At 45.5% G+C, this 14,750-nt stretch overlaps 1 protein-coding gene across 5 annotated transcripts in view; it reads right to left on the bottom strand.

The window, feature by feature from the left end:
- The window catches only part of ADAMTSL3 (ADAMTS like 3), a 392,562-nt gene that overhangs the window by 45,734 nt on the left and 332,078 nt on the right, over window positions 1–14,750 (bottom strand). For all 5 annotated transcript variants that reach the window (XR_006273566.1, XM_043489726.1, XM_043489723.1 and 2 more), the window contains exons 22-23: window positions 12,711–12,838; window positions 10,071–10,199 (exon numbers count right to left, since the gene is read on the bottom strand). Coding sequence is in view for 4 of the 5 variants with exons in the window: in XM_043489726.1 (XP_043345661.1) it covers window positions 10,071–10,199; window positions 12,711–12,838 (257 nt within the window). In the remaining variant the exon portion in view is untranslated. The remainder of the gene's footprint in view (window positions 1–10,070; window positions 10,200–12,710; window positions 12,839–14,750) is intronic.

Here is a 14,750-nt window from a genome sequence, read left to right as displayed (position 1 = left end):
ACTGTGGGGTCTCCACAGGGTAGGACATTTTGCAAGGCATTTTCTTCTTCTGAGTTAGTTGCAGACCTTTTTGTTCTTATGGCAGTAAATACAGTATAACCATGGTTTTTGGTTATAAAGGACCATCCATCAGTGATGCCATCCGTGTATGTGAGCACTCAGTCGCTCAGTCATGTCCGACTCTTTGTGACCCCATGAGCTGTAGCCCGCCAGGCTCCTCTGTCCATGAGATTCTCCAGGCAGGAATACTGACCCAGGCGGGAATACTGGAGCAGGTTGCCATACCCTCCTCCAGGGGATCTTTCTGACCCAGGGATCGAACCTGCATTTCCTGTGTCTCCTGCATTGGCAGGTGGATTCTTTACCCCTGAGCCACCTGGGAAGCCATATCCAGAACCCCCTCCACATACAAGGCTATGGCTTTTACTATTCACAGAATTCTCTCAAATAGAGGAACTACTTCCTCTTCTCTAGTAAAATGATGTCAACAGACTGGTGTAGTCAGGTTCCCAAGTAATTTGATCTGAGGACCTTAGAGACAACCCGGGTCATCAGATCAGCCCCCAGTTTCAACATCAAGAGTCCTTCCTCAAAGGTTTCTTTTTTAAATTGTGTTTATTTTTTCACCCCAGTTTGATGCTTTTTTCTTTTTTAAAAAAATTTTTGGAAGATAATTGCTTTACAGCATTGTGCTGCTTTCCGTCATATCCTCAAAGGTTTTTAAAAGGTGATTCTTGGGACTTCCCTGGTGGTCCAGTGGTTAAGAATCCACTTGCAATGCAGGGGACTCGGGTTTGGTCTGTGGTTAGGGAACTAAGATCCCACAAGCCTCGAGGTAACAAAGTCCGAGCACCACAACTACTGAGACTACTTGCTCTGGAGCCCAGGTGCCACAACCAGACAATCCAGGCGCCACGAGGAAAGATCCCGGGTGCTGCAACTGAAAGCCAGTGCAGCCAAATAAATAATAAAAACGAGCTTTTTCTGCCACAGAGGAAGGGTGCCAGCAAGCCCTCGTGCTCATCCCTGACCTCTCAACAGCCCTGAACGCCTGCTCTGCCTGGGACCAAGCAGTTCTCTTTAGCTCCGACAGTCACATCTTGTGAGCACTATGTCGTATCTCATAGTTCATGACAGACATATCTCAGTTCACTGCTGGACAGTGTCTGCCAGGGTCCCATTTATAGTCTGGAAAGGGCCTGTGAGACTTATACTATCTATTATCTCAAAACCAAAAAACCTTGCAGTGTTCCCTGAAGAATAAGAGTCAAAGTCAGAGCTGGAGCAAATCAAGAATAGTGATAACACACTGGAGATAAGCAGTGGTGAAAACCACTGACCCTGGCACGGGGAAGCCGTCAACAGCTCAAACAGGGGCAATCTGGGGGCATCCGGAGGCCCTTCCTGGTATACTGTAATGTTGGTGACCCGTCAGTATAACACTGGGGCGTAAATGAACAAGCAGCTTTGACATGTCCCTTAAAAGCTACATTAATTGTACGGCTTGTTTGGCAGTCATGTACCATGACCTACAAGTTGATCTTCCTCCTGCCCCCACCAAATCCTGCAGAACCTCATGTGGGTGGTGTCAGTGGAGCTCCCGGGGTGAAACCTCAAGGCTTGGTTGACTCCCCAAGGTTCCCTTTCCTCCTCCCTCAAGGCATTGACTCTTCTCTTGTGTCTCTGAGCTGCCCCACTTCCTCTGTGAAGTGGTTCCCTTCTCCTTAGGAGTGATGGGGAGTAAGATTCAGTTTCCCCAGCTCCAGAGCTTCGACTCTTCTTGGAGGAGAAAAGACAAAAGCCCTTCAACATGCAGGTACCGCTGCTCACAGCAGCTCCTTCTCCAGCCCCAAGAACCTCACTGTTCTCATCTAACCGTGCGTAACGCTAAGATTTTCTGTGTCTTCCCTCCCTCTTATCACTTGGAAAATTTCTACTAATTCTTAAAGCTCTGTCTTAAGGTTGCTCTTCATGACCCTCTCTGACCCTGAAGCTGGGTTCTTTCCAGAACTCTGAACGTGTTGACATGCCTGATGCACCAGAACAAGCCCAGAGCATGGATCCCACCCTGCCCTTTAACCCCAGCCTCCGGTTCACTCCTTGTTCCCCACTGCTCCCTGGCGAGAGGCTCTCATTTTGAGAACATTTGCGGTAAGTTCCAGAAGACTCTTTGGCCCCCCTTACTGGCTAAAGCACTGGTTCTTAACCTTGGCTGCACATCAGCATCATCTTGGGAGCCTTAAAAAACCCCATTCTCAGGCCATATGGCAGAGAAATTAAATCAAACTCTTTCAGGGCGGGGGGTGGGGTGGGGTGGGAGGTGATGTCCAGGCCTGAACTGACACTGTATGTGTCAGTTGCTCAGTCACATCTGACTCTTTTTGCAACCCCATGGACTGTAGCCCATCAGGATCCTCTGTCCATGGGATTCTCCAGGAAAGAATACTGGAGTGGGTAGCCATTTCCTCCTCCAGGGGATCTTCCAGACCCAGGGATCAAACCCAGGTCCCCTGCATTGCACGAAGATTCTTTACTGCCTGAACCACCAGGGAAGCCTCAAACTGACACTATCCATGATAATAAAATGACTTGTATATTACTTGCCAGTCATGAAAATAAGCACATGGGTGTTGAATTATCAAATACAGAGCTAGGGGAAATAAATGAACGAAAAATAAGAAAAATTAAAGGGGCTCCTAAATTGGGATGTTACTAGAGATGTTGAAATTATATTTGGGTTCTTTGTTATCACACCAAAATGTAGGGTGTTCTCTCCACAGTGACAGTTTTTCTTCCATCAATGGTATCTGAATGCCTTTTTTTTCCAGCCTGAACCGAGAAGCCCTCATGCTTTTTAAAATTTCTGGAGGTTGAATTCCAGTGAAATTTCCTCTCCTTCAGCCCCCACCCAGTGTGGGTCCTGTGTATCCCTCTCTCTTACCAGGAAAGCACAGTTAGGGCCAAGGAGTGAATGTGGACAAACGAGTCATTCAAGGGCTTCTGATGGTTCTGTGTGTTTTACATGAGAGATGTCTCCAGCCTCCATAGCCATCCTGAGCTCTTCATTCATGTCTGGGGGTCTCACAGCATCAAAGAGCTGAAGTCGAGATCCATGGGGCAGACAGCAAGTTGGGCCTTCTTTACAGGTAAGTAGGTATGATTGGTTTTAGGCCTTGGCTCTTACTGCCTATATTTTTTATCTTTTGGCCCCACCACGTGGCATATGAGACCTTAGTTCCCCAACCAGGGATCGAACCCCCTGCACTGGCAGCATCAAACCTTAGTCACTGGGCCACCAGGTTAGCCCCTCTTACTGCCTTAAAAGACAAGCTCCCTCACTACTCCCTGGCAGATCTCAGACAGGTCTGGGGACCTCTGCACCAGACACCCTGGCTTCCACTCCCACCACATTCTGAGGAGCCAGGAGAACACAGGGCGAGCCCTGGCACCACTCAGAGACCCGTTGGAGTGAAGCCACTTGTTACATTAGAACTGGAGCTTCAGATGATCACCAAGAGGAGACCTTGGAAAGCAGGGCAGAGGAAGCAAGTCTCTGCCTCCAAGATGAACATGCAGTCCGGCAAGTTCCGTCAGGGCTGAGTCACCTCCATCTAGGGGGGCTTAGTGAGTCTTCATATCAGAACCATGCTAACGCAAAAACCACGGGGGGAAAGCTGTGGTAAATCTGATATAAGATATCACTGTGGAGAGGTTATACATTAGTTTGGGAGCAGGAACCTGCCACAGGTCGTAAGACCTATTCTAGTAGCCCAACCAAGCGTTTGCAAACAGTAGCAGAACCAATTCTTAAAAAAAAAAAAAATTTTAATATGAAGAAGTCCAATTCACAAAACTGAAAAAATGCGGCAGTCTTTTAGTTACACTGTTATGTTGGGGGAGAGAGTTGGTTCATCCACTGGTCTGTTGATGGTACATAGGAGAGAGGTAGGTAGTTATCTGCAGGGCAGAGAATAAACAGGCACACTGTGAAATGACAAGCTCAAAGGCCTGTGGGTCAGCTGTTTTCACCACGTAAAGGGCTGAAGGTTACCATGGGGCTGGGTGTCTGAAGTTTTCAGGACAGATGCATATTGCTGGGACCAAAGACAGGAGCAGATGCAGATATCTGGGGATGAAAGCAGTGTTGCTGATGACAGGACTCGCCCATGCTGCAGTCTGAATGCTTCAAGAGATGGCGGGACTCTGCAAACACAGAAGCCCAAGCACACGGCTTTCTGGCAATAAGAATGAAATTTGCCAGGTGCTTGAACAGCCCTTTCTGTTTCTGCACATCTAGCTAGATTCTGCACATCTAGCTCTTGATACCATGTTCCAGCATTTCTTTTTTTAAATTTATTTGGCTGCATTGGGTCTTTGCTGCAGCACACAGGATCTTTAGTCACAATGTGAACACTTAGTTGTGGCCTGTGGGATCTGGTTCCCTGACCAGGGCTTGAACCTGGCCTCCCTGCATTGGGAGCACAGGGTCTTAGCCACTGGACCACCAAGCCGTCCTCCAGCATTTCTTTCTACTTCTTGATCATATAGAGACTCATGTTTCCTCCAAATGGGAAACTGAGATAGATCAAAGGTGAGAAGAAAATCATGTTTCAAGGAGCATTCAGGATAGAGCTTTAGCAGATCCTCAAAGAATAGACAACTAGTTTATAAGTGAGCTTTTTCATCCAATACACCAATAACCCACGTATATCAGCCTTAGGTGAGGCAGTAGGGAGTCATTACCAGACCGACTCGCCATGTTCCTTTCCTGCTACTGCAAACAAGGGGAGACCTCCATCCTCCTGGGGACAGAGAGGGCAGACTTGGTCTGACGTCTGGCCTAGTGCTGGCTGGCACCCTGCAGGCCAGCCTCTTGGTGGACTCTGCCTGGAACCGAGACCTCCCACACCAGACGGTCCTCCAGTGAGGTTGGGCCCTGGTTTTGCCCATACCTGAAGCCCTGACACCTTGTCCCCAAGCTGCGGCGCCTCCTCAGTCCTGCCTCAGACCTCAGCCTTGACACTCTCCTCTCTGGTTAGACCACCTGGGTCTCCATTCTGCTGCCTCAAGCCCAGAGCCTCGTCCTCCCTCCAGTTCCTCAAGAGTCACACAGACTTGGGACTAAATCTCAGCTCACACATCTGAGTTAACTCATTAGCAATACAAAGATAGTAATGATATCCACCTCACAGCCTGTTCAAGCTGACACATATTAGGGAATCAAGTTAGGGTTAGGTTAAGGGCTATGTATTCTGAAAGTTATATGCAAAATATTGTGGGTAAGTGTATTTTTCTGGAAAGAGAGTCTTTTTGTGTGTGTGGGGGCAGGAAGCAGGGGGACAGCCAAAGGGATTTGTGACTTAAAGATGTTAAATCACCACCACTGAGTTCCACACCATGCAGTATAAACCAACACTTGATGGGGGAAAATAATTGTCAGAGAGATGAGGCTGTGCTTAGGAATTCAAGCATATCATCTTGCTGCACAGCAAAAACTGTCAAAATCCTCCCCTGGAATCATTAAAGCCAGTAAAGAAAGCTAATAATTCAGTTACACTTCAGCAAAACTCTAGGTATATTTCACAGCATTCTAACTCTTAAAAAAACCCCAATCAAGAGAGTACCTTTAAAACTATATAATCTATTTCTTCTGAAATGGATCTCCATCTCTTATATACGAAAGGCTTTCCTTCTCTCTGCTCGACTCCTGGAGTACCCAGCCCCCTGATGCTACCAGGTTAGAACCGAGCTTCTACCATCTGCTGGACACACGCTGTGCGCACTCATTTTGTACCTTCTACCCACTTATCATTGGAAAAGACCCTGATGCTGGAAAAGGTTGAGGGCAGGAGGAGAAGGGGATGACAGAGGATGAGATGGTTGGATGGCATCATCGACTCAATGGACATGGGTTTGGGTGGACTCCAGGTGTTGGTGATGGACAGGGAGGCCTGGCGTGCTGCGGTTCATGGGGTCACAAAGAGTCAGACACGACTGAGCGACTGAACTGAACTGAACCCACTTATCTCCCACAACCCCTCCTATCAGTAGGGAGATGAAAAATGACAGGAATGTAGGGCTTAAATCTATACCACGGTTAAGTTTATATTTTTTAGAAGGCAGTTTGCCTTATTTTGTTAGTTTTTCTTTAAACAACAAAGCATTATAGCTAAAGTTCTGTTCCCAAACTTTTTCCCTTCTTTTCTCTTCGAGCAGTACCAACAAACCTGACATTGGTACATACATGTCCTTCCCATGAAAGTTTGTATATTTTTGCCATATGCTCATATGCTCACAAATAAAACATATGATTGTGCCATGGGTTTTAAAACTTTACATGCTATTATATTGTATTATGATTATGATTTTAATAAGATATAATTGAAACACTATAAAATTCACCCTCTCAAAGTCTACAGTTCAGTGTTTTCTTAGTATATCCATAAAGTTGTGAAACCACCAGACCTATCTCACTCCAGAACATTTTCCTGACCCCCAAAGAGACACCCGTGCCTATTAGTCATTACTCTCCACTCTCTTGCATTTTCCTCTCCTTTTGGCCACTGGCAGCCTCCAATCTGTCTCTACGGACTTGCCCACTCTAGACATTTCATGGAAATGATCTTTCATGTGATCTTTCATGTCTGGCTTCTTTCACTTAACCTTGATTTTTAAAGATTCATCCATGTCTTAACACGTGTCAGTATTTCATTCCTTTTTATGACCAAATAAAATCTCATTGTATGGATATACTACCTTTTGTTTACCTGTTCATTAGTTTATGGATACTTCAGTTGCTTCCACTGTTTGGCTATTAAAAAGGAAGTTGCTATGAGCATTTGAGTGTGAGTTTTTGTGTGAACCTGTGTTTTCATTTGTCTTGGGTATATATTTAGGAGTGGAAGTGTTGGGTCATATGCTTAACTTTTGGGGAAACTGCCAAACTGTTTTCCAAAGCATCTTCCTAGCTTAACTCCATTCCAAATCTGTGGACCAAATAGAGTTTCTTAGAGACTGAAGAGGAGCCCAACACACGAGAACAGTTTAGAGCAGAGGCTCAGATTAGCCGCACTGCTAATGAGTTTAAGGGATAAGAATAACAAGCAACCCAACACAGACATCACAGAAAATTATAGGATAAATGATGTTCTTACTAAGCATTAACACATGAAAAAATATGTAGCTATTGATATTTACTGGGCATTTTCCTCAGATGAGCTTCCCTTTCTTACCAGAAGGTGGCAGAGAGGGTGCAGTTTAAACTCCCACCTCCCTCATTTTTACATCTTTTTCTTTTTTTAAAGAATAAAACAATCACAATCTCCCAATTCATCCCACCTCCCCTTCCCCACTTGGTGTCCATACATTTGTTCTCTATGTCTGTGTCTCTATTTCTGTTTTGCAAATAAGATCATTGATACCATTTTTCTAGATTCCACTTATATGCAATAATATATAACACTTGTTTTTCTCTTTCTGACTTACTTCACTCTATACGACATAGCTAACTAATGAAAACCTACTATATAGCTCAGGGAACCCCACTCAGTGCTCTGTGGTGACCTAAATGGGAAGGAAATTCAAAAAAGAGGGGAAAATATACATACGTATACTGATTCACTTTGCTGTCAGTAAAAACTAACATAACATTGTAAAGCAACTACCCCCAATAAAAATCAATTTAAAAAATAAAAATAAGACAAATAACACTTGCAACTTACAGCTTTTAACCTTAGAAATACAGATTCTCAGGTCCTATTATTTACTATCATTATTAGAAAATCATGCAAGTGTGACTAGGGAGAATCACTATTGATATCTATACCACATGGGTTAAATAAAACATAAGCTATAAGAAAGAACTAATAAATATGTCTAAAAGTTATGAATAGATAAACCCACTCTAATTATTATAAGCATTTTAAGGGCAACTGAAAAATAAAAATGTATACATGCCACAGATTGATGGGAATAATCACAATTTGCAACATGATAGAAAATGTAATTTCAGAAAGCAGTATTCAAATTTGTCAGTGTTATGATGCCCTCATCTATTAAATCAGAGACTGTATTAGATAACAGCCAAGGCCCCTTCTTCCACCGATACAGTCTATTTCCCATTTTAGAGAGGCGAGTAGGACAGACACGTGACTCACCGGCCGTCATACACGAGGGTCACCATCTATATCTAAAAAGATGAATCTCCATGAACAACTATGTGAGTTATGGCTTCTGCCCATAAGAAAACACAGTAAATTCACTTCAGGCTTATTTAAAATGGCACACAACTCAAAATGAGGGGTTTATTTTGAAAAGGAAAGGACTCCTGATGAGTTCCTGGGGTCCGGTCTGTAGGGGTGGCTGCCAGGTAAAGAGAGACCAAATGGGCCCATTCCTAGGAAGGGCTGAAAGTGGGGCGGGGACGGGGAGGTGGGAGGGAGGAGGCAGAAAAGGCCCCGAGAGAGTGAGAACTGTACAGGGTCCAAGAGGCTGCCGGAGTCTGAGTGGTCAGAGACGGCCCACACACTGCTGGGGGCTGGCTGGAGAGCAAACCGCGACAAGCTTAATGGTGTTAGCTGCAGGCTTCCCTCCTGAAGACAGTTTCCGCTGAATCCAGTCCCTGACCTATGACTGCAAATAACACATCCCACTCCTCTCAGAGGCTTGTCCCCCACCAACCCCCACCCCCCACAAGTCTAATTGTGAACTATTACGGGGAAATAAGAAGTTTAGAAATAATGTTAAAAGTTGAGGTTTCTCTTAATAGAAGTCAGATCTATTTTGCAGAATCCTCTGCAGGTGTAGGGCCATAGAAATTCTAGATATGTGTGGCTTGGCAAACTGCACAGTTCCATTCTGCTTTTCTCCTTGCTAAGGCCAGAGAATGCTGGCCCTTCTATAAGGGTGGGTGTGTTTTGCCAGAAAACTCACATATTTGCGGGTGGAGTCAGTTGGGAGGCTGGAGGGATTTTTCACAAGTCCGGGTAAGGACTTCAAACACTGCAGGGACTTACAAGGGGTGAAAAATAATACCTCAGGGGTGAGCAAATTTCCACTGTTGGTGAAGCTGGAGGTGCAGTTCCAGAAACATGACAGGTAAGTGACCATCACAGGGAGGCAGAGCCTCAGAGCTGCAAGGCTGTGCTCTAGAATCCTGCCATCACATGCACCTTTTCTGTGGTACCTGGACCAGCTCCTCGGGTTACCCTGGGCTCTCTTGCCTTGGCGAGATTCATCTTAAGTGGCTGCAACTACAGGTACCCCAAAAGAATGTGGAAACCAGGCAAATACAGTTCTCTCCAGAGAATTTAATCAATGCACAGTCAATAATAGGCATATGCAAGGTCACCTTAAAACAGTAGATCTTCATTTTGAGGAGTTTATAATATTGATCTTAGTTTGGGGATGCACAGGCTCAGGTTAAGTCTTAAGAATCTGTGGTTTAAAGAGATGGAATGGCCCTAGATTAAGATGAGATCGGATGAAAATGTAGTTTTTCTTAAGGAAAAGGTAAATCAGTTAGAAAGAAGGTTTATCAGCTGTTGCAAACAGAGCAGAAAGAGCCACCGAGGCATAGAATGGTGACGCCCAGCCAAGGACAGTCCAGGACAGACAGACCAGGCCAGAGGACCTCGACATCCCCCCTTGCTGACTTGGCCTTCTCCAGCACAGCCTTGGTCAAGCTGGAGGACACAGCTAGTGATTTCCCACACAGCTCCTCGCTCTGACCCCGTACTCTCTAGGCAATCACCTGCTAGAAGCTGGCCTTTTGTGCAGACCTGCCACGGGGACGGAGAGCTGTGGTCTGGCCAGAATGAACATGCCGGCTACAGGGAAGTCGTGCTCATGTCCTCCTAGCCTCACTGAGAATGGGTAAACTGTACTCTATTTTACACACGAGCCTTACGAGCTGGTGTACAGGCACTCTTGTGAGACAGATCTTCTGTCCGGGTGCTGAAAAATCAGATTTTTAAGCCCACAGGACTGTCTGAGCTACCAAAATGCTAGCTGATGCCTCCTGGCCACCCTGGGCTGGCCTGTGCCCTCCCACTAGAAATGGCCACACTCACCTTTTACAGGACACTGTATGGTCACATTTGCTTGCAGGGGTGCCTCCACGAAGCCGCCAATCACAACGGAGAGATGGCCATGCTCTGGTCTGGTGATGTTTCTTCCAACAGACAAGACGACAGGTGCCTCTTAATTCAAAGGGAGCAGGAAACTCTGTTAGATTCAGGCTTTTGCTCTGAGTGACCTCACCGCACTTGGTAAACTCTGCCAAGCTCCTGGAGAGCAGGTGCAGACTCCTGGCTTGGTCCGCATCCCCCGTGGTGCCCCACGGGGACTTGCACTCTTACAGGCTGGAGGTGCTCAATGGGTGGATGCACAGATGAGATATCTACAGAGATTTCTACAAAGAGGCAATGCAACCACCATGTACAGACTGTGAGGGTATTTTGGCTTTATAACCAAAACTGGGGATAAATTAAAGGATAAAATTAGGGGATAAATTAGAGGATAAAATCCTCTTTGATCATTTGAAAAAGAAGGAAGTCAGAAATTCATTCAGAGAAAAGGCATGGCAGAGCAGGAGTGACATCTCTGCAGTGCATCCTTGGATGAGTAAAGGCAGGACCAAAACAGACCAGGTCCCGGGACCATCTGACTCTCTTTCTGGAAGGAAAATGTGGATGAAACCTGCACAAAACTTGCATGGAAAAAATAAATAAAAACAAGGTCATAAAGAATCAGGAACTCATTCACAGACTTTTACTTTCCTGGATTTTAAGAACCATGTACTTTTACCAGAGTCATTTATGAAGTCATTCAGGAAATATACTCTGTGCCTGGGCTGGACAACGGAAATACCAAGTTGGAACACAAACATTCTTGTCCTCAATCAGCTCAGAGACTGGTGGAAGACACCTCTACCATTACAGGGTGATGGGTGATGAGGTAGAGAAACATGCTGGTTGCCCAGGGGTCTCTCAGGAGCATGTGGGGTGAGGGAAGGTCACGTTCTTCTACCATAGAGCTGCTGCCGTGGCTGGTTTCCCTCCTCCACCTTAGCATGGAAGCGTTTGGAGGGAGGGGCCGTGCTGGGTCTGCATCGCAGCACACAGGCTTCTCTGACTGTGGCGCACAGGCTTCTCCGACTGTGGCACACAGGCTCGGTAGTTGCAGTGTGCGGCCTCAGTTTCCCAGAAGCAAGTGAGATCTTGGTTCCCCAACCAGGGATTCAACCCACATCCCCTGCATTGGAAGGCAGATTCTTAACCGATGGGCCACCAGGGAAGTTCTCACATATTTCTTTACTTTTTTTTTTTTTAATCACTAATGCATAGCATGTGAAAGAGTAACAACATTTAGCTGTTTGGTAACCATGTCGTCTGCAGAAGAGAATTTGGGAATGATCATGTTCAGGTGGCCAAATGTTCCATTTGTTCCTGGAGTGCCTGGGGCACTGAAACGGTATGCTGGGAGTTGAAAATACAGGGACTCTTGGGCTGAGAGAGGACTGTCATTGTCATGGTCCTTTGGCCCTTAAGGACCTTGCACCAGCTCTCCCATGAATCTGGGTCATCCTGGGATGGACTTAAGAGGAAACTTGCAAGCTGCAAGAGAGACTTCTGTTTCTCCCAACAATCCAGAACCTCAAAACTGAGGTTTTCTAGAAAGGAGCAGATGCTCGCAGAGGATAATCACCCAGGAGGATCAAGGCACAGAAAATCAAGGTGTGAAGGTCCTACCATGGGAATGCAGCCAGGAGAGGGATGGGGCACCAAGCCATGCAGATCCAAAGAGCTTTGAAAATCAATTGGTCCCACCTCCTCAGGCAGGTTATAGATGTGATGGACTGCCTACGTCAATGCTTGGCTGTCTAAATGCTGGGTTCCAATCCCTGATAATTGTCTTTCTCCTCATCTTATCTTAGTTATTTGAGCCATAGATACCAGAAACCACAGAGCAGAGAGTTGGAGGGTAACTTTCTTATTTGACTTTTGATCCCAGATCATGAGCCTGCCACAAGGAAGCATTGCTTACAACTTTGCCAGCTAAAAATGTTCCTTCATCAAAAAGCACACTTTAATATTAAAATGAGTTTGTCTACTTCCTGGGACAATTTACACTAATTTACAATGACAATTTCCTGAAAGTGTTTTTAAGGATTGGGCAGAGGAGTGCCATTGGGAGGTATACATCAACCTTTAAAGGATAATTATCTCTTTCATTGGATGGTGGCATTTAAAAACAAAAAGTCAGCACTATTAACACCACCAATTAAACCCCATCTTGTTAATTTCCAATTCTTAGAAGGTGAACTCTAGAGCAGCTGTTTTCAAAGCGTGGTCCTTAGGCCAGCAGTGTCAGCATAACCTGGGAACACGTTAAAAAGGCACATTCTGGGACTTCCCCGGTGTTCCAGTGGTTAAGACTTCTCTAAGACTGCACTGCAGGGGTCATGGGTTTGATCCCAGGTTGGGGAACTAAGATTCCACATGCCTCAAGGCCAAAAAAAGTGCACATACTCAGACTTCATTCCAAGCCTGCTGTGTCAGAACCCCTGGGAATGGGGTCTGGAGATCTATGTTTTAACATCCCCTTCCCCAGTGATTCTGCTGTGCGAAGCATGGCAACTGCTGCTCCAGAGTTTAATGTTAAAAAACCAGACCACACCCAGGCACTTCAGGCTGCATAATGGGCATTACCTGCATACAGCACAGAAGAACTTTCCACATCTGAACCGAGATGATTAGCTACAGCACATCCATATGTTCCTTGGTCTTTCTTTGTAGGTTTCCGTATCTGTATTTTCCCCATTCCATCCAAAATGACTCTGTAGAACAGTTAGAAAGAGGATGTGTTCATGTGACACAATGAACTACTTGAGAACCACAGCAACCCAAAGAGAATGAAGACATTGACTTTGGGCTGGCAAGGATCCAGAAGATAATCTTGTCAAGCTTCCTGCCTATAAGCAGACCACTATGTAGACTGGAGCTGGAGGAGGGAATGGCAACCCACTCCAGTACTCTTGCCTGGGAAACTCCACAGATAGAGGAACGTGGCAGGCTACAGTCTATGGGGTCGCAAAGAGTCAGATACAACTTAGCAACTAAACAGCAACATACAGACTGGAGGGTGGAAAAGTCACTCTTTTTGGCTAAAACTCATTGAGACGGTAGAGCTGGACTATGCTCAGAGATCCAGACTTCCTATCTCACTCTGCATGAGAGCAGACTCTTCCGGATGGACTCAATGCTTAATTTACCATGTTTTAAAAAAGAAACTAGTGTTAGTTTGCTGGAGGTTAAGCCCGCATTTTCTGCCCCGAGCCTTTCTAACAGACTACAGATGCGAATTTTTCAGTTCAGATTTTCACGCTGGAAGTGAGTGGACCTTTAGTTACTGCTCCCTGGCAATGGTTATTTTCTCATGGTCTGAAAAGCTCAGTGGAAGTAACAAAGCTACTGCTGCACTGTATTGGGTTTTGAGCATGCTGTTAAGAATCAGGGCTACACTGCGTGAACCCCTTATGGTTTCCCAATTATTGACATTCACAAACATCTGCATGTAAATACCACTTAGAAAATCAGAGCTGGCCAAGAGTATCCTCACAGGCGAGATACTGATTCAGGGAATGGGAAAGAATACTTGTTTCACTTGAATTTTAATTTTTTCTTATTGATTTGAAGATGCTAATAGATTATCTGGATCAGCAGTCCATATACTATTCTTTTACCTGCCTTCTTCCCATTTTACAGATCTTAGCAACATGGATTGTTCTGTTGTTGTTGTTCAGTTGCCCAGCCATGTCCAACTCTTTGCGACCCCATGGACTGCAGCACGCCAGGCCTCCCTGTCCCTCACCATCTCCCAGAGATTGCCCAAATTCATGTTCATTGCATCGGTGATCCCGTCCAGCCATCTCATCCTCTAATGCCCTCTTCTCCTTCTGCCCTGCATCTTTTCTAGCATCAGTCCTTCCAGTGAATATTCAGGGTTCATATCCCTGAATATGGTTTGATCTCTTTGCTATCCAAGGGACTTTGAGAAGTCTTCTCCAGCACCACAGTTCAAAGGCATCAATTCTTTGGGGTTTTGCCTTCTTTACTTCTGCCTTATTTACAGTCCAGCTTTCACAACCGTACATGACGACAGGGAGGACCAAAGCCTTGACTACACAGACCTTTGTCAGCAGAGTAATGTCTCTGCTTTTCAACACACTGTCTAGGTTTGTCATCACTTTCCTGACAAAAAGCAATTGTCTTCTGGTTTCATGGCTGCAGTCACCGTCCGCAGTGATTTTGGAGCCCAAAAAGAGGAAATCTGTCACTACCTCCACCTTTTCCTTTCTATTTGCCATGCAGTAATGGGGCCAGAAGCCATGATCTTAGTTTTTTTACTATCTAGTCTTAAGCCGGCTCTTTCACTCTGCTCCTTCACCGCTCTTTAGTTCCTCTTCACTTTCTGCCATTAGAGTGGTATCATCCGCACATCTGTGATTGTTGATGTTTCTCCCACCTTCCGGCTTGTAACTCATCCAGCCCAGCATTTCTCATGATGTGATCGGTGTACAGGTTAAACAAACAGGGTAGCAGCAGACAGCGCTGCCGTACTCCTTTCTTGATCTTGAACCAATCAGTTGTCCCATACAGGGTTTTAACTATTGTTTCTTGACCCTCATACAGGTTTCTCAGGAGACAGGGAAGATGGTCTGGTATTGCCATCTCTCTAAGAGTTTTCCA

This window comes from Cervus canadensis, chromosome 17, assembly GCF_019320065.1.
Source record: "Cervus canadensis isolate Bull #8, Minnesota chromosome 17, ASM1932006v1, whole genome shotgun sequence".
NCBI lineage: Eukaryota > Metazoa > Chordata > Mammalia > Artiodactyla > Cervidae > Cervus > Cervus canadensis.
This window is presented reverse-complemented; position numbering and strand designations above follow the sequence as displayed.